At 37.9% G+C, this 24,083-nt stretch overlaps 1 protein-coding gene across 4 annotated transcripts in view; it reads right to left on the bottom strand.

The window, feature by feature from the left end:
* Nucleotides 1-204: 204 nt before the first annotated feature.
* Nucleotides 205-24,083, bottom strand: part of MID1 (midline 1) — a 253,424-nt gene continuing 229,545 nt past the window's right edge. For 3 of the 4 annotated variants that reach the window (XM_071562967.1, XM_071563196.1, XM_071563029.1), the window contains 3 exons: nucleotides 16,527-16,688; nucleotides 14,315-14,522; nucleotides 205-12,833 (listed from right to left, as the gene is read on the bottom strand). In XM_071562967.1, the coding sequence (XP_071419068.1) occupies nucleotides 12,485-12,833; nucleotides 14,315-14,522; nucleotides 16,527-16,688 (719 nt within the window). In that variant the 3' untranslated portion in view covers nucleotides 205-12,484. The remainder of the gene's footprint in view (nucleotides 12,834-14,314; nucleotides 14,523-16,526; nucleotides 16,689-24,083) is intronic. The other variant, XM_071563103.1, reaches the window with a different exon arrangement.

Below are 24,083 nucleotides of genomic sequence, written 5' to 3'. Positions count from 1 at the left end.
AGCTGCATATACCCTGTGACTTCCCTTCATTAGGAGTTCCTTAGTGGGTTGTGATTCATGAGCAAATTATTAGTCAGCTGACCATTCTCTTAAATTGAGATTAGATAAGGTTTAATTACTACCCTTGCTTTTGTAAAGATTAATTCAGCTCAAAATAAAATCATTACTGAAAGTCACAGGTTTACTTGATCAGAAAATAAGAGGTAGAGTTAACATTTTTTATTACAAAAATCAAGACACATTCATACAATCCAAAACTTGCTAATAAATTGTTATTTCTTTTCATATCCACCATTTCCTTATCCTGGTAAAAACAAATCACTGACAGATGGCCAAAGCACCATCTTTTATAACCCAAATCATCTAGATTACACATTCATTTATATAAATCTCACAATATGTCTGCATTATCTCATTCCAATAACAAAACATCAATTCATTTACATTTACATAAATTCCGTATTTTAATACCATTCAGAGCATAATAAGCTTACAAAGATTTTGTCAAAATCCATTTGGATTACAGGGACTGTGGCTACATTTCATTAACATCCTTGACAGTGACACCTCACCAATGCCTTGGCAAAACTTCCTCATCATCCAGCATCAAACATCTTCACCACCCTTCAGACACATTCCATTCCAGAAATTCAGCCCAAACCTATCTGATGTTACTTTTAACCACTTAATCAGTACCTGCTTCCATGGAAAAGACAAATCATCCCTACTTTTCGCACATCAACCCACTGAGTTCCCAAACCCAGGGGCCTTGGGACCCACCTAGTTACGCCATCTGCCAAAAATCTTGGTAGAGTCAACTAGAGGCAGAAAAAAGTGTCTCCATGTCCCATTGTGCTATTGGAGGAGCCCAGGGCTTATGAGGAGATAGGATTAATTCTATGCTTGTATGGATTGTGAAATACCTAAGTATGTAAGGCCTTTCCTTCATGTAAGTCGGGATTGTAAGCTGATGGAGATTTAGGCAGCAGAAATGAAGGAATATTTTGTTCAAATGATGAAAATTAACAGAAGTAATGAATCATGCTGCTACAACCTGTGAAAATAAGTCACAGTTTAAAAGATGTCTCCCTTTCAATAATCATTGATGTTACAAATCCAAAGACAAATAGACATATTTTACAAAAATATTCCATGTTATTCTGTTTCTTGTTCCCAGTTCCTTCTTTCTTGACTTGTATTTCAATTCCCTTATTTTCCACTGCTGCTTTCAAGTCCAAGGCCCTAAGAAGCACAGGCCAGTGCAGTTTCACAAGCTATTCCCATACTCTCTGCATACAGAAATCCTTGGACTGGTCACTCCAAAGCACATCAGGCTATCTCAGTCCTGTCCATAATATACCTTTCACCATGACTTGAACCCCATGAAATCCCTCTTTGCCAAGCCTTTTCCAAAATATTTGCCTAGTTTGAGTGATTTTCTCTCAGTTTTCTTTAGCTGACCTTCCTGGATCACTAATCCTTTTCTCATCAGAAAGTGCTTCCTGAAGAAACTCTCATCTTTTATTTGAGCAATTCTTTTTCCATCAGCTTGAAGACCATCAACAACTTTCACTATAACATTTCTTTAGCCTGAGTAATTTCCTTCCTTTTTATGACGAACAAGCCGTTAACAATACTTTGCATGCTGAGACTTTTCTCTGAAGGATGAATCACACCTCACCACAGAATTATTAGATAAATACTTGTGCTGTTTAGAAAGACATGAAATAAACTTCTGAAAGTAACCTATTTAGTGTAGAGAGGTAAATCTAAGTTGAAACCCTGGAAAAAGGGATATTTATGTTCATCTACAGAATATTCTTCTCTTCTCATTAAGATTTTCTGGACAGTAACCATGCAAAACACTCTGCCATGAATATCAAAAGGACTCAGTTAGCCTTCGGAGATCCAGCAGTAATTCCTTTGCAGAAGATGCAAATAAATAACATATTAAAACAAGTATTTTTCACCTCAACATCTGACTTATATCTTAAAGAGCCAGCACTTATCAGTTATCTCTTACACAGTTCTTTTAATTTATAGCTGCTGGCTACTTTTCTGTTAGAAGGCAATTTTGCTAAGGAGCTCTTCATTCCATAAAAAACCCCATTTGGCACAGGCACTAAGTGTTTAATACTTGGACTTGGTCTACCACAGCAAAACATGCTTACTGGTCTGAGGAATGAAGGATGAACCCATGACAACCAGTATCTAGCTGTTCTAGCTTTGATACAATCTTAGAGTTAAATGTTGAATTCAGAAAACGCCAGAGGAGATCTCATTGTGACATCTATTAAGACAAACTTTAAGAATAATGCTAGAACAATGCTGACTATTAATATATAACATTTTGCAGCAAACCAGTTTAGAATCTAAAATACTTGTGCAGAGGAGCAATGGAAGAAAATGCATATAAGCACATATAATCTCCAAGGAAGGTTGTTCTGTGGTTAAATAGAAGCATTTTTATTCATTGATGTTGTCTGGGTGGCCATTTTAGCAAAACATTATTATAAATTACTTCTTTTGAAAAAAACAAAGGCTCAGTTGCTAGAACAGTCTTTGTATAGGGGAGATAGCTACATTTAACATGAGTTTGACTTACAATATTTCACCTTATTCATATTTGAGAGGCAAATCTGGACTTCACGGAGACAAAAGAAAAATTGCCTACTTACTTCAGCACAGTAAGGATTTTAAGTCAGAAGCTGTCTATAAATTTCTGTATTATATCCAAAGAAATGGATTTGCTTTGTAATCACCTCTATAAAACTGTCCAGTTTGCTAAATATACAGAGTGATAGTCACTTGAGCTGCCACTAGCTATCTAAAAGGCAGGTATCAAATACACACTAGTTGTCTGTGACTCCTCATAAGACCAATCCTGAAAGTTCAGGCATGGAGTGGGATTCTCTCTGTTCAAAGTTACATTCCTAGAATATCTGGGATAAATATTTGCAGATGCTATTTGCCTCACAATCCTTACGGAAGATGCCTAGAAAATATGTCTATGCTTAGCTGACTAATATTTGGGCATTTAGATTCAAGTGCGATTAATCTCATGCATAAAGCTTTGTCTTGGAAATCACAAGGTTGCTTTTTGACTTGTGCTGTCCTGTGAAGTAACCTTCGATTTCTATAGACCTAACTGTCCATAAACCAGCAAAATGCATTTGTTCTCATACCTATTTTTAATTTTATTTGGAACTATTATTCTCCTTTCCTGGTGGTGTTATCCCTAATCATGTGCTTAGAAACACAACTACCTTATTGCCATTCAGCCATCAATTGCTAGACTGCCACACATCCATGTCCCCTTGTAACTCAGGCTCTTTCTTGCCTTTCCCTTATGCTCAGCCTTTATGTGATGCTGTGCTACTGAGTATCACCTTTCTTTTAGACCAGAATTTTCCAGTCTTACAGATGAGCTTCTACCAGACTCACAGCATTGTAGTAACAACCCATTCTGTTTTTACCCTCTTAGAAGCATTTCCAAGGGATGTTATTACTGCCTTCAACTTCTATTTCTGTCTTTCATTATAAGACTTCCAGTCATGATAAATCCTCCACTTTGTTTCTGCTACTATTATAATAGTAATAGACTAAAAATATGTCAGGTATGTCAGTTGTAATAAATAACAATTTTGCACACACAGATTTAGTTACATTTCCTTTGGTGGGTTTTTTACATTTTCTTGTTTGTTTTGTTTTGCTTTGTTTTTTGGCATTTTCTTTCTTTTGACAATGAAGACCAGTGGTATAAGCCATCATGCAGTGGAATTTGACAATATTTTCCTCACATTTGTCAAACTTTTAGGAGAATGGTAAGAAAAACTATGGACAATGATTTTCCACTCTTCAAAATAAATCAAGCCTGCCTGCCCACAAGTACAGCCAAATCTGATGCAGAAGGAGGCAGCTTTCCATGCCTTCATGGAAACATCAAAAAATGTATCCATCCTTCTTATGCAGACCTTCCTATGAGGATAAATGACACTTGAATTTTTCTCTCTGAGCTTTTTGGACATGCCTTTAGAAGATGTGTCATCCTCACAGCCTGTCCTACAACAAATTTCCCTCACATTTCCTGACTACAGCAGAAACTGGAGAAATGTCTGAACCTTGCTAGCGAAGCCCATTTAACTCTGTGGGATCAGATTCTTCACTGTCAGGAGCCTGCCTAAAGCTTCATAGCCTAATTCTCTTGCCACAGAAGATATGTAGTCAAGGGCCATGCTGTGCCTTTACTTTTTCTGTCATGAGAGATGTCAGGAAAGGATTAGAGAAGAAGACCTTTGGGAGCTGTCTTGCCTCTTCTTCTACTTTTGGGAGGCAGAATTTACACCAGTGGAAGCCTTTTTATGGCAGGTTCTACCCACACACACCAACCCGCCCCTCAGTGTGATTTGCAGAGCTTTTGAATTCCACAAATAGATAAGAGGTTGTCAGGACTTAGGGCTACAACATTTCTGTGTGCATGAGAATCAGCACAAGTACAGCTTCACACAAAATCCATACAAATATCTTCCTGTCCATACACAAAGAGCAGCTTTGTAGCTGGATGGAATGTCTATTCCCATATTGACATAAAATTGACCACCTTTTTTTTTTTTTTTTTAAATGCTACATGTTTCTTCTGGCACAGTTAAATATACATGAAATCACTCATAACTTGATGGTAATTCAGCCTTGAAACTGGCTAATGGCTTATGCAGGTTTCAAGACTGGTGAGAACTCTGGACCTGATCCTCTGAAATTTCTTCGTCCTGAGAGATTTCCAAGGAACTTAAGTAACACTAATATGGAGCACTAAGTTCATGAGACCAGAAAAATAAAGTATTTCTGTTTCATCAGCAGGAAAACAGGATTAGAATTCTAATAAGAAAGGATGATTTGTCTACAACAGTTTGAATTATTAATAGTGAAAAAATAACTTTTTTCTCCTGTGGCTCTTTTCATGTATACAATTCCAAGATTTATCCTAATTTTCTCCACTGTTTATGCATTTGTTACGATTTACAGCATAACTCAGAGCACGTTCCTAATAATAACATCTGTTTGCCCAAATATATGCAATGTAGGATTCTATGACTCAGCTGTTCTGAGAACCAGTATTAATCTGTTCTGAACTCAGTTTGCACCTGCTCTAGGTCCTGCATTGCTCCTTACCTCTGCCCTCTGCCATAAGCTGCTGACATTATATCAGCAATGTTTGTTTTAAGGGTAGTTTGATGAAACCCCAATTGCTAAAAAAACTCCAAACATTTTCAACTCCAACTTTAACAAATGTTCAAGGAGCATTTGGATGTAAACTGATGGACAAATTGAGTGAGAGGTCACATTCAACAGTAGAAATTAAAAGGATGTGTTCCTGATTATATTTGCGAATTCTAATTCTGGGCTGGGTTTATGACTGGTTGTAATCACTGGTTGTGATTCAACAAAGTTTTTCCACCTCTTCTTACACCTACAAATATGGATGAACTTATCCTCATTTTGGCCATCACTACTACTTGCATAAACAAGATGACAGAAATATAGATCAAATGAACCCGTTGGTGGGAGATGTTCTCACTATGTTAGCACCACCTTCACACCTGCCACAGGGAGGACTTTTTTCCAGTTCCGTAAGGAACTAGACCCTCTGCTTCCCAAAAGAGACACATACTTCCAGGCTGGGAACTACTGCTAGTGAGGACACACAACATTATTAAGTAAATCAGCAAAAACAAACTGCACCCCAAAATTCTCAAGCTGACATTAATGAGTTTGAATATATGTATTGTTATTAAAGGGAACATTTTTCAGGGTTATCCTACAGTAATCTACTAATTCTGTGATCGTGCTCCTTAACCAGATCTCATAACACTGTTTTAATTGGAGAGCAATGCTATTAAGCCCAGAATAATGAAATGGAGTAATTCAGTAACTGTAGAAGAGTGATGGGTTTATCAGCATTCCTTCTTTAACTTCTACTTAAAAAATATTCTCAACTTTCAAGATTGCATATTGCTTTAGTATTTTGATTTCTTGTTTAATTTCCTGTGTACCTCATGAAAAAGGTAATTTTCAAGGAAATAAAAAACAAAGCCAACTAGCTTGTTGTTACCCTAATATTTAAAATCTAAAAATGAGACTGAAAACAGACAAGAAAGGTGAAGGAATGGAAGGATAACGGATAAACATTTTCAACTAGAATCATCTGTTTTCCAAGTAAAATAAAAATGATGAAATAAAAAATTCCTAGTGAAAACTTTCCCATTGTCTTGTGTAGCTTATCTGTCATTTGTTAAGTGTTTTAGTGGTCTAAACAGCTATAGCTTTTTTTCCCTTTTCAATGACTAATGTTATGCCAAACATAAAGCCTCTATTTGCTGCCTTTTAAAGGCTTGATTACAAGCTATTCTATGAATTCATGAATTTTCAGGAATACTCCTAATTACTGTGTGTCTGTGTGCATTAACAAGAAATGAGGTGATATTTCCTAAGAGGAAACATTTTCATGCATTCAAATAACTATATAAATTAGGCCAAACAGTTAAAGGAAGCAGACTTCTAAACTTCTTTAGTTGTTATCCATTTTAAAATGGAAGTCCAAGAACAATAGTCTTATGTTGGAGCATTATATCATAACTTATGTATTTGCCATTCTCATGATTTTTATAAAAGCAACACAGCACCTGCTGGAGGATTGTTCCCACCCTGCTTGGAGGAAACAGCAAAGCATTGCCTGAACAATTCACCCAAGAAGAATGTTATTGAGCCATACATTTTAAAAGAACAAGACATTTAAAAAACACACCTGTGGTGGCCTTGGGAAACTGCTCATGAGAAACTGCAGTTTTGCTAGCAGCTAACATGCTTTCTCCTAAGACATGATTTAATAGGAATGCTGAGCTGTTCTCACAGGGACTTCTGCTTCACTTGGGTTTGATCCGTTGGAAACTGAAGATTCATGGGTTTGTACCTACCTCTGTGTAAATCAGGACTATCTCCTTTGAAGTTAGCAGATGTAAAAACCTGGGTGAATAAAGGTGAATCAAGGCCTCGGGCTGTCATCCCTGCCCTGCTGCTTTTATTCAGTTTAGGACTTCAAACATATAATTGCAAAATTTTTTCCTGCCATTTGGGAATGCGGATTGAGACTGAGCTGGAACAGAAGGATGAATAGGTGCAGGTATAAGTTGCAGAGCTGCAGTGCGGTGCAAGGCAAGTAGTGCTGGCAGGTTTTCCAGCTGCCCTGTCACACTGAATGATCTCCTCAGCACTGCTCCAGAACCTCATTCTTTGCTAACTCCATTCCTCTCTCAGGCAGCAGTAATAATGACATTGTTACCAGACTGTAGTAGAACAATTCACAAGTTTCTAACACACTTGTCGTGCTTCTAAACCAGAACTGCCTCAACATTGATGGTTTTCAAGCCTGTATCTTTCCTATATCACCCTTTGTGAAATACATGTCTCTCACCTTCAACTGGTATCACAGTTTTTGCTAGAGTTCCTTACTTAAAACAGGATGAATCCGACCTGGGGAAGTTACATACTTGGTCAATGGCTTAAGCCTCATTCCTCTCATTGGAGGTGATGCTGACAAGGTTATGCTTGCAGCTGATGTGTTCAGCAACATGCCAGAGGCATGTGACACGGCAGGGCTTGCTAAAATGGGTAACATGATGAAATATTATGTTATTTACTGTCTTATTAGCATGGTCTGCACTGAATCAGAAAAACAATTAAAAAAAATAAAGAAACAGAATATTCTATTCAAAGTGTGGAGTTAATGCAGAAGTCTATCTCAGAAGGAAACACTTGCACCTGCACTGTTCAACTCCCACAGAAATGACAAATTAGTCTGTTCTGGCACAGAGATTTGATTTATGTACACAGATGCCTTAAGCCTCACCCTCCCAAGCAAGAGTCTCATCCACACTGAAGCATTGTTAACATCATTGCCCTTTAGTCAATTTTCTTTTAGATGAAAATCAAGTACTAAATCAAAGGTTAAAATGTAAAGAGAGTTTCTTTCATTTCAGGAAGCACAATACATAGCTTGGCATAATCCAGAGCACACACCATCAGAACTTAGGAGTGAGCAGGACTTTCCTTAACGTGCAAAAGACAGAAACACTGTGCTAATTTATATATGGGGAATCAACTCAGTAACACAGGAAAATACTGCATTTTACATCCCTATATCTCAATACACACTTCCACTACTAGAAAGAGCATGTGAAAAGGCATCAGAGATGGTGTTACAAGAAAATGGCCAGCACATCACTACATAAGCAAGCTGTGTACTTTTTTATCACCAGCTTCCTAAAGCTGCCCCACCAAAGGCCTTCAGGTCAGGTGTGCCCTGGACAGTTACTGAGGTAACTGAGCACTTTCTCTCAGTCCACACTTCTTCATGCCTAAACCAGAAATGAAGACAGTGTTTCCAAATGAAATGAATAGCCTCAGTTTTGGTGTTACAGATGAGAGACAATAGCAATTCTCACTTTGTTTTGGTGCATAGGCTTATCTGAAAATTGTACTGATGCATCTAAAAGCAGAATCTGGTAATTACTAGAAATCTGCTTTATGAGAATAGTTAAGAAAGAAATACTTATGTTAGATATTAAATAATATTTTAATAACCTCTCCCACAGTCCTTCATACTGCTATATATGCTGGCCATCTCAAAAGGAACTGGTTAACGAGCTGACACTTCAATTTGTGCTGTCAATAGTGCCCTGTTGCGTTTTCTAACATGCAAAGAATACAGTGCTTGCAATTAAGACACAAGATTAACACAGATGATGCACACTGCTGTTTAGCGACCTACTATTGCTAATATAATGAACGTGCATGTGTTTTCACCCACACTTGCAGATTCCCTGCTTTTCAGAGTGTCCCCAGACCTGAGGGATTTTTATGCTTCCTATCCTTGCTTCCCACTGCTCAGTGGGAGTCTCTTTGCTGAGCAGTTGAAAAATGGGATACCCAAAACAGATAAACTCACGGCAGAAAATGCAGCAACTTTATTGCTGAAAGCCAACAATGGAAAACTACAGTGGGCTGGAGACAGACTACTAAATTTATGACACACAACCCATTCATGAATGATTTTTCCCTATTAGAGATACATTAACACATGGAAGTCTAACCCGTGGAAAATCTTCTCTGGCCTCAGAGAAAAAAGTCCCCCACCCCTCCATTACCTCAAGCTCAAGACTACTCCGAGCTGCTACTATCTTCTAAAGAGACTTTGCTATTTTTTGCTCTAGCTCTGCTGAATCCCAACTTGGGTTTTAAACACACCTTTGAAACAATCATTTTACCAACACAGGCTTCATCTACCACATTCACCGCTTGCATTTCAGCAGATTATTTCTCAAAGATCTGCCTTTGTTAAACATCCCGTTATACATTTCTACCTCATTCCTAGTCACAAGACTTTCAAAAATAAGGGAAAAACCCTCAACTAAGACCATGTGCTACATTAAAGTACCACATTTTATTTTTACACAAGGATTACTGTTCCCCCAGATTTCAATTCATTGCTATGGACCATGCAAAATGCCACAGATCACAGAAGCTACATTTTCAAATGGAAGTTTTTATTGATTAATCAAGCATATCATAAAATAAACAGATTTTGTTTCTTAAAAAATGTCCAGAAGAATACCATTCATAGCAAACTTGTTTCCTCATTGTCTTACAGAATACGAAATTGTTTAAGAAACAAGCAAAAAATGGAATACCTGACTAATTGCTGTCACTTTGTGTATATGCATACGTATAAATATACACAAACCACGCACTGTATTTGTGCATATACTGGTGTGTGTATACCCATATATATGTGTACATATATACACAAACATATATGTACAAAGAATACTGATTGAGTTAATAGGCCATTGAAGAAATGTGGCTTAGCTCCAAATGAAATGTTCTGTGTTAAAATAAAAATGGTACAACAAGGCCTGTAGATAACAGACCATTCTTCTTCCATTGGCCAAAACCACGATCTGTCTTTAGACTCATGGTCTGTCTTTACAACGAAAATACATGAGATCATTTGGGACCTTTCCAAATTCATAGTATTGCTTTCATCCAGGTCAATCTCTGCCAACATTGTACAGTCAAACACTGAAGAGTGTTTTCAGTTTATCCACTACTGAAATCAGATTCTAGATTTAATATTTGTGGCAATAGAGAAGATGCACAGTCTTGCTACATGTACTTTGGTGATATACCTTTTCCTTTTAGGCAGAAACTTGGCAATAACCCTAGATTAAAACTCCTTCCTTCATGAATATTTTTATCACTGCTTTGCATCAGTCATCTCCTGTCAACTCGTTATAAAAATTTTCATGTGATCTCAGCTACCTCCCAAACATCCCAGGTCAGATCATCTGTGCAGTGCATATCAGATTGTATCAGTATCATTGTATTCAATTATAAAATGTAATGTTTGGGGACTTACTTTTTCATTTTAGAAGGTATGATTCTTGATTATTAAAAACAGTACTAATAAACACTGCAGTTCACTATGTGTACACATTTTGCTTTATTTATGTCTACTCTGGAAAGATCAGTGGCTCCTACCTGTGAACATTGGGAAGCTGCCCAGCTGAATGCCATGGTACCAGCAATGTACTGCCAGATTTTTCTCCACTTAATCCAGCAGTTAGTATGGCATGTAAAGGGAAATGAAAGGAACATGGGTAGACATTTATTTTCAATTAAAAAAGGTGAAAAAACCAAATAGGCATGTATGTATTCCTCATCTTGCTCATAAAGACAAATTGTAATACAGTTTTGAACCTGAAGAATCGGTATTTAAAAAATCTGAAGCTGAGCTTGGGGCCATTTTATTTTGGACCCATTAGTGAACAAAGTGCATTAAGGCATCTTTTCCAAAAGACACCTAAAGCATGGTTATAAATTACTGAGCAAATCTTTTCTTAAAGCTGATATTTGATTTATCCTTTCTCTACACAGGCAGATTTTCACAATTTGCATAGTAACAACAAAACATTGTAGGAAACCATTCTTATAAAGTTGTCATATGCATCAAGCATCTCCCAAAATGATCATTTATAGGCATTGCAGTAAATTACAAAGGACTTCTATTCTGTAGAAGGGAAAGAGGGAAAAATGCACCTGATTCAGCTTTGAGATACAGTACATACAAGCTCTACTGCCTTCACTGAAGTTCATCTACCAAAACCAGGATGAATTAAGGGTCTGCCCATGCAGATTCCTACTGCTGCTGAAAGCTTGCTCTTTATTCCTCATTCACAAAGAGAACTGTACTTTCCCAAACAACTCAGGACAATAATAACTATGATCAAACTGCAGCTGCAGTGTTTCTCCACACAGCACATGTAAAACAGACTTCCTTATTTTGTTATAGACACTACACAGTGTATGACAATGAAACATTTGCATTTAATTTAAAATCAATGGTAAAGTGGCACATGTCTCACTTCGGAGTTGTTGGCTGGGCTTGCTATGTTGAACCTTGTAAAATCAGCAATAAGCATTCACATGTCTACCATCAGAACCGTGACATCTTCTAATACAATCAATCCTTAAATGATGCCGTGCTTTATCAAATTAGTCTACAGTCAGACCTTGGGTTGGCTGCTCTCCTCCAGTGTTGCTGATTCTCAGAGATGGTATCAGTCTTCCACATCCTCAGTGATTCTATAATGTTTCCCAAAGACGAAAGCGAAACACTGGCAGATGGGAATGTTTCCATCAATAAAATAAATCACCAGATGATTTATCCACTCACATTTCTAGGAGATATTCCACATGTTTTTTATGAACTGAGAGAGCACTGCCCTGTGAACAGAAGTAAATTAAACTTTATTCTTTTGCTGTGTTGGCTCGCTCTCTTTTTTATTTCTGTTCTTTTGGTCTGCACACTCCCATGTGCAAATTAGCAACTGGGAGATCTTGCACTCAGCAAGGCTGGTAATGAGAACACTAATGCTGGTATGAGTAAAACCTGCAGTATACTGATTTGTCCTCTGTGCAGTGTTCATCCTTCCAATTTCTTGCTTTTATCCACTGTAAAATAAAAACTATGCAAAAGGCTGATTAAACTTTAATTAATAGGGCCATCAATGTGCAAACAAAAAACCTAACAAAAAAGAAAGTAATTTTCCAGGTGTCCAAACCAGACTTTCACTTCTCTCGCTCTCTTTTTTTAAATTGTTTTTATAAATAATTTATAAATCTTCCCGTAAGAGACTAAATACAAAACAACCAAACAAAACCAACCGCAAAAGACAGTTCTAAGATATTTTTAAAGCCACTTCTTGTCCTTCTGTACGAAGTACACAGAAAGAGATATTCTTTCCTTTTCAGTTTTGGCCAAATTCGGCAGCAATGGCCAGGATGCCCCATGGGTCTGCCAGTTCCAGGCAAGCTTCTGCAGTCAGCCACCCTGGGAAGATGTGTCGTCCTACCTTTTGGCTTTTAGCAGTCACGCGAGCTGCTCACAGGAGTCTAGGTGGTCAGGGATAGGCAAGCCAGTTATAATGGTCAAACACTTGTTCCATACTGTGAACGTGGGGCACACTGGCTGCCCAAAAGTAATGTCAAAAGTGTAAAGGTGAAGAGAGTTCAAAGCATCATAAAAAGCAAGGGAACCATTGTCGTAGTCCAGCAAAATCCCAACGCGCCGGAGGTGAGGTGCAGGCTCGATGGGGATTTCTTTGCTGTTGTGCCGCACCACCCATGTGTTATTGCAGCGGCAAAGCACCCAGGAGGCAGAATTCTTTCCAATCCACTCGTGCTTCGGTGCTGACTTGTAGGAAATACCAATAGCATACCTGCAAAACAAAAGAACATGTCAAGGAAACAAATGCTTCCTGCCATGTTTGTCTCTCGGTGAAGTCCAAGTTAGTCCAGACGACTCACTGGAATGTCCCAGCCTCTTAAGCTGCCGGTTAAGCTCTGGTTAAGTGACATTTCATCACAGTATCTGTACAGGCTTAATTAATGTTTTGCCCCATCTGTGTTGTGGGTCTGAGAGACCAGGGTAACTCATCGTATTGTTCCTAGTTTGGCAGCTATAGCAATTTTTTTTTAATGCTTACCTCTGATATTCAAAAGAAAGATTGCTGAGTACTCAGCAAGTCAGAGTTTAAATCACTGGACTCCAAATTTCCATTTCCAACAGATGAATACAGAGGAATTCATTGATTTTAAAATATGTCAGCTAATCTGATCTCTGCTTGCTCCTTTAATATATGGCCCATAAGAAGGAATGCAAGAATAAACATCAAGGACACATTAAAAAAAAAAAATTTGCCATTTTCAAATATGTTTTGCCAGATGTTGGTGTGGTTTTCAGATTCAAATGAGCATTTTTGGGACTGGGTTTCAGGCCAAGTGAAGCAATTGTAGGTGAAGACATTTGCTTTGGAAACCATAATTTATGGCAAGACATGCAGGGTAAAAGGACTGTGAAAAAGTTCTCATTAAATGATATTGAGGACAAATACCTGATTTGTCATATATAACAGAAATATAAAAGTTCCTTACGTTTTAGAGACACTGCAGCATTTGTTGGGCTTTCAACCAACAAAGATTAATGTGCCATAACTCACATTTTTCCATTCCTTAGCATTGGCACAGACAAACATAATTTTTCTTGTTTGAGACAGTGGGCAATACCTGAAGACCTTACTGATTTTTCCACTCCATTAACCTTCATCATGATGCCTTTGAATACCAAAGGATAACATCTCTTCCACTGACTAAAGGCCCCCTGAAATCTGCCCCTGTATGACACAGAGGATCACTCAGAAGTGGAAGAAAGCACTCTTCTATTTCCTGCCCATTGCTTCATACCCTGGGGCACAGACCCACAGCTCTGCTGCTCTCCATCCCCCTCCCCATAAGCAAATCTGATCTCTGTCCTTGTGAAACTGGATCATCAAATTTCCATCATTTGTATTTCTTTCTTCTGAAGGACATGGAGATCTTTCACGTTTAGTAAAGAAATTATCACATTTACTAAGTTCACTCTTAAAACGTACTGTATGTGGGTTCAAAAGAACCACTATCCCCAGATTAAAAGTCCTGTGAAGCCTGTTAAATATAAAGATGTTTAATGTGACAGATTTAGTTCTAGAGTCCAAAAGTGCTGGAGATAGGGAAAATAGTCTGACAAACTATGTGAATATATATGCTTGCCTGCTCTTATACTAGAGCATGCTTCTGCTACTGGTATCTATCAGAGAAACCGTGCCAGCACCTGCATTGTCTGAATTAGTGCTTCTTTTCACATATATTTTTATATACATACCATGTACTGCCACTTATAACCACTTCCCAGTAATGCCGCCCGCTGTCAATGAACACGTTGCCAGCCACTCCATAGCTCCCTTGGCTCGTGAATCGCTCTGGTGTGTGACTCTTTTTGGAGGATGTTTCATCACGTTCCACCGTCAAGTTATCATGAGACACTTTCAATTTTCTATGAGCAGATTTAGGGTCCAGTTTAAATGGCTGACCTAGAGACACAGAGACAAAGTTGACAGAAGAATGGTTTGGCTTTAATTTTGAAAAGGAGAGTGGATTAGTAAGCCTCTAAGAAGCCTGCAAGATTACATAACCATGGTAATTTGCTCCTCTCAAGCATTCTTGAGACAGACTAACCTATTCTGCTCCCTGCAAAAGCTGGTTTGCATTGCATTGTCAGGTTACTGTCAATTTCTTTGTGTGCTAACTTCCCCGTGTGTCGATAATCCCTGAAAAGAGCCCTGCATAATCATCACGTCCTTTATCTCTGACCTAGAGGTAACCAGAACACTCTAATTCTTGCATGTAATTGAAACCAATATACATGCTAATAAAGGTCTGAGGGTTGCTTTTTTTTTTCACAGCATATTAGATTTAGAATAAATTGTGTTCTATTAATTCTCTAGGGATAAAGCTCCATAATAACATCTTCATTATTCCTACAAAAAGTATGATTTCAAATCCTACAAAATGAGTTTGAAAATAAGAAGAAGCACTAGCATTGTCTCTTCATTCATTCACTCACATCTTTATTTATAACAAGCACAGTCAACAATTCAGAATTGCTTTGGAAGGATGCCCACGTGGTACTGGATACTGCACACTAAAAAGGAGGAAGTGAACTGTTAACTTGGTCCAAATAATATGGTGTAATAACATTATTGAGGCTGTTGCTCTTGGCAAGTATCTTGGGCTGTAGCACAAGACTCGTAGACAATAACAGGAAGCTTTTTCGTAAACTGAACCCTGTAGATACATAAAGCCCACCACAATTCTGACAGGCTTGCTCATTGTGTCAGAAAGCAGAAAGATCATTTACCTCCACCAGGAGACAACTAGAAAAGCACGACTCCACAAGTAGTCCAGCAAAGCACTTTTCCTTTATTACTGTCTTTTATGTCAAGGGGGAAAGCACGCAATCAGAAGATTTGATGACATGCATGGAAAATGGAAACAAGCACTCTCATGAAGTCTGTGTGAAGCACTGAGACATGTACTTCAAATAAGATGTAAATTGTTCAGGGTTATCTACTTTTTCAATATGTATTTAGTTATGTATTATGACTAAATATGAAATAAACTCATTGGAAAGTGTTTGGGGACCACCTGGTAGCAGTAACATGCATACAGCCTGCCTCTCTGACTGGTTAGTAGCCTTTGTGTGCTAAAGAAGTATCTGAAAAATGTCTGTCTGTATTGAATTGTGTCTGGTCACATCACACAGAGAAAGCAGGAAATCACAAAGGTGTACATGCCATTCTCTTCAGGATCCTTCTTGCAACACTGTACCTTGTATCACCACTCTTCAAGCAACCTCCCTACAATAAGAAGTTTTCAGAGGATGGACAAATCCTAATGTTTCCTCTCCAGCCCTTAGAGCTGCCCATGATGATTATGTGACTGAGGGATTGGCTGGGACATAGAAGAAAGCAGCTGAAAACCAGTCTTAAAATTGCTGTTCTACATCTGATAATAATTTGTGTTACCATTGGTTTTTTTTGAAGTGGGTTCTCTGACTACTCTACCACCTTGCTGAACTCCATAAAAAACTGAAGGGAATGAAGCTAAGAAGTTTTCCAATATCCTAAGAGACCATAATTCTGGGGGGTAAAATTAGACTAGTAATTATCTTATGAACACTATACCAAAATAAAATGTTTTATTACAAACATAAGAAAAGCTTTTGCTTTGTAGAGGTAAAAGGATAGAGAGGATATTAAAACAAATCCACAAAAGAGTATTTTCAGCCATTTCAGATGTGATGGCTCTGCTCCTATGCGATATTTCCACTGATCAAACTACAGGTGCAACTCAAAAAAAAAAATTCTGCACTAAAGATTCTGAAAATGTTGAATTGAATTAAATAAGTGACTTTCATTGCAGGAAGCACTTTGAACAAGTTAAACTGCTCTGTGCTTTTGTATCTTCCAAAGATCAAACCTAAAAAGGAAGGCCAGAAAGGAGAATGCATGCTTGCTGGATGTCACATTACTCACTGTTTGTCTTGAGCTTGCCAGGCTCGCTGCTCCTGCTGCCAGCCTGATTAATGGCCTTAACAATGAAGATGTACTTCGTGCCACTCTGTAACCCGTGCACTGTGTAGTGGTTTTGTTTGATATTAGGAACAATCATCCAGCTGTCGGCTGAGTTGCATAAACCTGCAATTTCGAACAGAGTACATCAGTCATAACATACGAAACACTTTATAACAGAGGGACATTTAGAGCATTCCCAGGAACCCAATGACCAATATGAATTTTGCTTCTGTACCTTTTAAAGTGTTATTGCATTTAGTGAGCCACTACTTAGTGCCACTAACTCAATTCATTAACCCTCAGCCTAGGTACCTTTTAAGTTCTTGCTATGTGAAGTCAAACATAAAAAATGGGCATTTAAGAAATGTCTCAGTGGACACACTAGCAGTCTGAGATTTTTCATATCCCAGCACAAGGAATTCTTTATTGCTTAAAAGGTAGAGGATTATGGCAATCCCATCAATCTACTTTTTGGATTAATGAACTCAGTTTAAGCCTCAGAAAACTAACGTAAGCAGTAAAGCCAGGAGGGCTGGGGAGGCACCTTTGCTGACAGTCCCCAGGTATGCATTCTTCAGGACCTGAAGCAAATCATGTGAGGCCAAACAGGGCAGAGCTAGGCCTTCAGAGAAAGCTTTGGTTCTTACACGCCACGCTTTGCCAGAAAGTAATCTAAGTCAGTAAATTTATGGATGCAACTTTCTGATTTATGTCCTCATGCTGAGATGCCAGCTGGTAAAGAGCTGGAAACCTTTCCATTTATAAAACTTTTGGGTTACATTTGATGCCTATCACAGACCGATAATATATAGGGAGTAAGTAAAATAAAGGAGTAGCAATATCATCATCAAAACAGAAAAATACTCCATTAAAATTAACTTGCACATTTTTCCTACTGTGGTATAACTGCAATGGTAGTCCATCACCCATATTATTTACTGCACATTTGGAACAGCTCCTGGTCTGATGGATCCCCAGTCTGATAGCTCTCTTATTATAAATGTTTACATAATAAAAAAATTTAACATTCATGAAGAGTATATATATTCACAACCTTTCATATGGTTGAGAACTAGAAAAAGATAGATGCAGATGGAAGCATATGCATGTGGGTACATATTTAAGGCTGGAAAACCTAACAGAGAAGTGCTTGACCAAATTAGGAACCTGATAGACTTCTTGGTCTCTGCCCTTACTGAGCATAGAACATATTCTGAAAGCTGTTGTTATTATTTAAAGATAGTTTCAGCTTTCAATATATTTTACCAGCAATACAGTAAGTACTATTAAAGAGAATCTTTTAGAACTTAGTAGCAATTTCAGCTCTGCATATCAGACAATACAAAACCTTTATGTGAAATAAAATGTAGAAGTCTATTGGATACAAACCTTGAAAGAAACGGACCCCTGATACAGGTTTACAGACTCATAGGCAATTCATAACCATACTGTGAGATTCCTTCCTAATTTGGGATGTGCTCTTCATAACAAAATAACATTAGAAACAAAATTCAAACTACAAATTCCAATCTAAGAGTTATGAAGCCTCTGTCTCAAAATTCTCATACATTACAAAGCATCCTTAAGAAGAAAGCAGATATTCATCCTGCTGAATAAATGGGTAACTGCTGCACAGTTTCAGGTTGAATTCGTATTATCTTGTCATCTAATGAGGACCTACAATGCCTAACCTATTTTCCCAGATTCTGAGGAGAGGCAAAACTCAGTAAGTAGGTTCTTATGCTTTGTCAGGTATGAACATCCTACCAGCCACAAGGGCCTTCCTTTTCCTGTCCACAGAGGAAGCCTAGATGACTAACATGGGTGAGATCCCTAAATTCAGCTATCTAAAATGATGTGAGATGAGTCACTCTCCTTCACCACCCTGATTTGAAGTCTGGAAGTCTAAGCCTCTGGCTGAACTCACATATGGATTTTGGCCTTTGGATAATGATTTACCAGAATGACAACACTTCTTTGTTGCAGTTTCTTAGTGTAAAGTGGGGAAGAAAGAATTCTAGTATGTTCCTTATGCAACAACCTGTGAGCATCCAACTGACATGTAGCAACATTTGACTACATGTAGTGTCCCTAAATAGCAGCTAAAAAAAGTTCAAACTGTTTGCTATATGTGAATAGAAGCAGCACAGAAAAGCAACCTTGCAGCATTGTTTTTCTCAAGACCATTGAAAAACTAGATTATGTAGAGCAATTATTTGCTTTCCTCATGGAGAAAAAGAACCCACTGTTATCCTTGTAGTAACCCCAGCTGGGCCAAGCACTGGTAGTAAGCTACTTATGGCAACATCAGTCCATGTCTTCTTTCACTGAGCCATACACACTGAATCTTAATTACTGTCTTAGGCTGTGTGTGAATGGGTGTCCTAAGAGGAAGAAAGGATATAAAAGAAGTAGCTTCCTGACATTAAATATTTCACTGACTGTTCAGAGGAAACCTCATCTTTTCCCAGTTTGCCATGGGTATTAGAGTACAGGCACACTTGTTCTGTAGCTGAACTACTGCATTGATTTTGCATTGAGACCATCCCATAGTGCTATTGCAAAATAAGTATTAAGTTAAAATAACACAAAATGAAGGACTGAATTTAGATAGAGCCCAGGATGACCAAAGAATCCTTAAATAAGATGCCTCTGATGGGTTAGCAAACAAGATATGACAGTGAGATGGATAGAGACAGTGGTCATAGAGGTGTCTTCTCCACCCACAACCACACTTTGAAAGCAAAGTTCTATGGTATACATAAGCCATAAATAAACTAAACCTTATGCAGACATAGAAATGCCCAGATTTTTGCTAACTTATCTAGAAACCAGATCTGTATTAGTCATTACAACCTCTAAAGGGCACATTTTTCAGGCTTACTTTACACTTTTTATGATACCCTTCAGAGGCTGATCGCTCCTTAACAAAGTATAAAACTTTGATCCAAATAAATATATGAAAGACTGAAAAGGTGCTGTTGCACTGCTGTGAGTCTCCTCTTGAATTTAAGCCCTCCTCCTGTGTATGTGAATTTATACATACCCAATTATCACTAAAGACCTTACCTACCCAAAACTCTCTGCACAGTCAATAGAGAGAGTTAGGAACCCTCTGTTTTACCTGACTCATGTTCTAGGAGAAGGCATTGTCCTCTTTGATGACAGAAGACAGCCCGGGTTTATTTTCTTTGTCCTTCCAGTCTCAGGTATCCCAGACGACTGCTGTACAATAAATGCTCGAAGTGCAGTGACTGACTCAGCTACTTTGCTTGACAAACCTTGCTGTCTCAACAAGCTCAGCTCTTGCCTATGCATCAAGGGGCTCATGATATGTTCTTGTGCTTTCTGACTGTGAGATATTTGATAACAGACTTGAAATTGTACTTCGATTAAAAAACCTTGGGAATCAAGTTTTGATGATGCCAAGCTACAAGTCCAAACTCCTTCAAAATGGAGAAAAGTTACTCGTGCAGCCAAGTTAAGCTTTTAGGTATGAAAGAATAATTTGTCACTGCATCAAAAGAATTTGTCTCCAGATAAGCCCTGTCAGGACAGCCTTCATTCTCTGAATACAAAAGAATATGATTAAGAAAGTTCAGGGAAACGAGCAAGCAGCCTGGTCCCACTGGCATCTGGGGGTAGTGTTTGCCCTCTCAGCTCCCTGCTGGTGGCAGCAGGTGAAGTGGAAAAGCACACAACTCTTCACTGGAGCAGCAGCAGGAGCTAAGGGTCTCCTATTGTACCTACTCCTAATCCAGGCTACATTTAGGTTTCTTGTTTAAAAAACCCAGGGCTTTTTACAGGGTTACGCAGATGGTAAAACAATGTATTTTAAAACTGTAGCCTAACAAAAATGTAGAGAATTTAAATTACATCCTGGAATGGTGCAGTGAGCACAGTGATGTCCACACAGGATGTGTGAATTTTCAAAACAAGTTTCTCAGAGTCTGGAGGTAATAATTTGTAAAGTTATTTCCCTGGTGCTGGCTGTTGATGCACTTTAAAAAACAGATGGGAAAAATCCCAAGGTGTAAATTCTACTAAAATTTACACTGGTAGATTTTAATAAAACACATCTTCTTGAAAACTGGAAGAGAAGCACAGAAGTCATGGGAAGGTTATTTAACCTCTTGAATATTTTAATTATTTCAAAATGCTTTGTTTAAATAAATTATTACCAATTCAAATTGGTAGAGCAAATACAGTAGCTGAAGGTAACAGATAGCTCTTCATCCCCACTATTCATTCCCATGTGAATAAAAAAATAGAATATATGCAGGATTTCTGCAAAATCATTGATTTTTTAAAGAAATGCAGTCTTTTTATACTTTTCAAGAAGCAGAACTTTTCCTGGTTTTATCCCAAATTTGCTTTTGTGCCATTAAAAAATACTCACTAAAATCTTCAGTTGAAATCTGAAGATTGTAAATGAATCTGTTCTTAATTAAAAACTTCCAGAAAGAGACAAAAGTTAGAATATTAAAAAATGAATTGGTGAATTAAATTCACTGTTTTTCATGGGAGCTTGGGTTCCTAATTCTCTTAGATTCTTCAACAAATTTTATCCCATCACATAGGAAGATGAGTCACGTAACAATGAAAATGCTCTGGCAGTAGTACACTCTATCTTCACTTTTAGCAATATAACTAACCCTGATTCCCTTTACCATGTAAGAGAGAATTATTTACTGTTTTTTGTCAAAAAGAGAGAGACACATTTTTCATGAATGCATCTTTGAGAGCTAGAAAAAATGGTGTTTAAATTTGAACCCTCCTGAAGCCCATTATACCAAATGTGTTAAAAAATGGCATACTCAATGAATACTTGAAAAATTATTGAAATAGGATAATGAAATCATAATGTATGTTAGCTAGCTAGTGACAAAGTAATTTTAAAAGCCTTTACGATATTTAGATTGCAGGTGATTAGCTCCCTCTCAGAAATGCAAATGTACACATGGTGTAACTCTGAGAACAACTGCTTTAGTAAAAGCCTGCTTAATTTAAAGTTCCACATTGCTCTTGTGCACAGAATAGGGCTGCCAAGCATTTAATAGCCAAGCAGTTTGGCCACATTTGGAAATAATCTTTCCTGTATGAAACAGGATTCAAATGAAATACTCTATTTGGACCTTTTCCATCAAATGTTAACTTTCCAATTTTTCAGTTAATAAAAAAGAATATAGTTGATTATGTTGGATAGAAAATATACTAGAAAAACATAGTATTGCTTGTTTTTGTTACTGAATTCTTAGCAATCTCTGAATGATATATGCCTCTGGTGGGGAAAATGTACTCAGAAGTGGAAAGTGCAGTCAGGCTGGCTATGTGGTTTAAGAAACAGATTCCAAAATAATAGCCTCCATTAGCACGGTAGGTGGGTATGTATGCAAAGTGATTCCTATTGTCTCAGGGGGGAAAAGCTTGTTGGTTTAATGCAGTACTCTAACTACTCCCGTGTGAGTAATGCATAGCTACGAAAAACCAGAACGGAAGACAATCCGCGAACCTGTTTGCATTATCTGCTAGAGGCAACACACGGTACTAATGAAAACTTTTTGGGATGTGACAGAGAAATAAAAATATAGTTACACGCAACAGCATGCAAATGCCCTAAGTAGGAAGTTATTTGTGCTAGCCCGAAGTCTATTTCTTTAAAACAGGATTAAAATAAAATATCACCTAGCCTCAGTTCACCAAAACATGAAGGCTGCAGTGTTCAAACACACTACTCAGGTACACTCTGATATTCTAAGAACAATAGGGATATGAGATCCTTCTTCAGGGCAAAGAATGAAATGCAACAGAGTGAATAAAATCCACACCGTGTTCTGAGTAAAATCAGGATAGGATTGACAGAATGAGAAGAAATGGCCTCAAGTTGCACTGAGGGAGGTTTAGATCAGGTATTAGGAAAAATTTCTTCAAGGAAAAGGCCAGGGAACAGGTTGAGTCCCCATCCCTGAAGGTGTTTAAAAGATTTGTCAATGTGGTGCTTAGGAACATGGTTTAGTGGCTGACTTGACAATGTTAAGTTAATGGTTGGACTCGATCTTAAGAGGTCCTTTCCAGCCTAAGTGATTCCATTATGATTCTATGATGTTAGTGGTCAAATCTCCAATACCAGTGGAAGTTGCAATGAACTGAGGGACTCTCACATGTTAGAAACCTGTGAAGATCTGTAGCAGTTAGATGTAGGGGGAACATCACCACTGGAGGTGTTCATGTCTATATTAAGTAATGAGATTTAAGGATATTTGCACAAGACCCATCTGCATTTAAAAAAAAACCCAGGCTGGTCTTTAAATGGTTTTACATGGTTTTTACTTTCATTTCAGGTCTTCAGAGCATTCTGTAAACAAAGTTTCTTACAGTGTTAATTTGTTTTTTCTTCAAACTTTTAATGATACTATTTTTGCAAAGTGATTAAGTGATAGTTGAGACTGCACACTGAGCATTTCATGCTATGCTCGAAAATTATATGGCATCTCTGAAAGCAGACTAATTGGTACATGCTTTGCAGATCAAAGCTTTCACCTCCTCGTGGGAAACCTACAATACAAACTAAATATGAAATACCTTGTTATTTATTCACTGGTAAGCAAAGAGTAAAAGCCCACATCACAAAGTTGTGGAAATGGCACACCTTTTGCTGTTGACATGTTCACTCATAGTGACAATAATTGACTTGCACAGCAAAAAGTCATAGATAAAAATGGGCTAGAAAACAAGGAAAGTACTGTCTTATCATTGAGTTCACTAGTGATTATTCAGTGACGGTTTCCCTTCTTTATATACCTTGCCTCAATTTGTTCAAAATTAATACTAGAATTTTGATATCCAGCTTGCTCAAATGTAGAAGCATGTAAAGTCTACTTGGTCTTTCCAGGAATCTTAGATTTTACTGTGTGCTCTTCAAAATCAGACTGTCAAGGAAAATACTAAATGGAGGTTTTGGCAAAACATTTATCAGATTTTCAATAATGTACCTTATTTTTCAGTCAATTCTGAATACTATAATACATTCACAGTATGATATTTAAAAAGGGTATTAAAGTGCCAGCATATGATTCTGAGATAGCCTTTCAGATGGCTTGGAAAAGAAACTCCTGGAGAAAATGAGGTACAAACAGCAGCACAGGAGTCAGTGCAAGTTTGGCTCAGCATTGACACTTGAAATAAACCATACCATTTTTCCACTGACATAAAGCATGTAAACATGTCCACAGCACTGACTTGCATCAAAGTATCTCAACAATTTTCCAAGAAGAAAAACAATTCTGCACTGGCTCAGAACTACCCCTGCTTGGCTCTGTGTGGGGCCAGGTGGACAAAGGGGAAGGTGATGAGGAACAGGGAAAGCACACTGATCATTTCCCCCCATGCTCTCCCAGGCCCCAAGAGATTACAGCTCTGGGACTTCCTGAGCCTGGAGGAAGCCTGTGCACGTCATTATTCTCAGGGGATTTTTCTTGCATGATCTGTCCAGGTATCTCTTGAACTCAAAAACACAAA

The sequence above is a fragment of the Pithys albifrons genome, chromosome 1 (genome assembly GCF_047495875.1).
Source record: "Pithys albifrons albifrons isolate INPA30051 chromosome 1, PitAlb_v1, whole genome shotgun sequence".
Lineage (NCBI taxonomy): Eukaryota > Metazoa > Chordata > Aves > Passeriformes > Thamnophilidae > Pithys > Pithys albifrons.
Note: the sequence above shows the minus strand (reverse complement) of the source record. Positions and strands in the feature narration are given on the sequence as shown.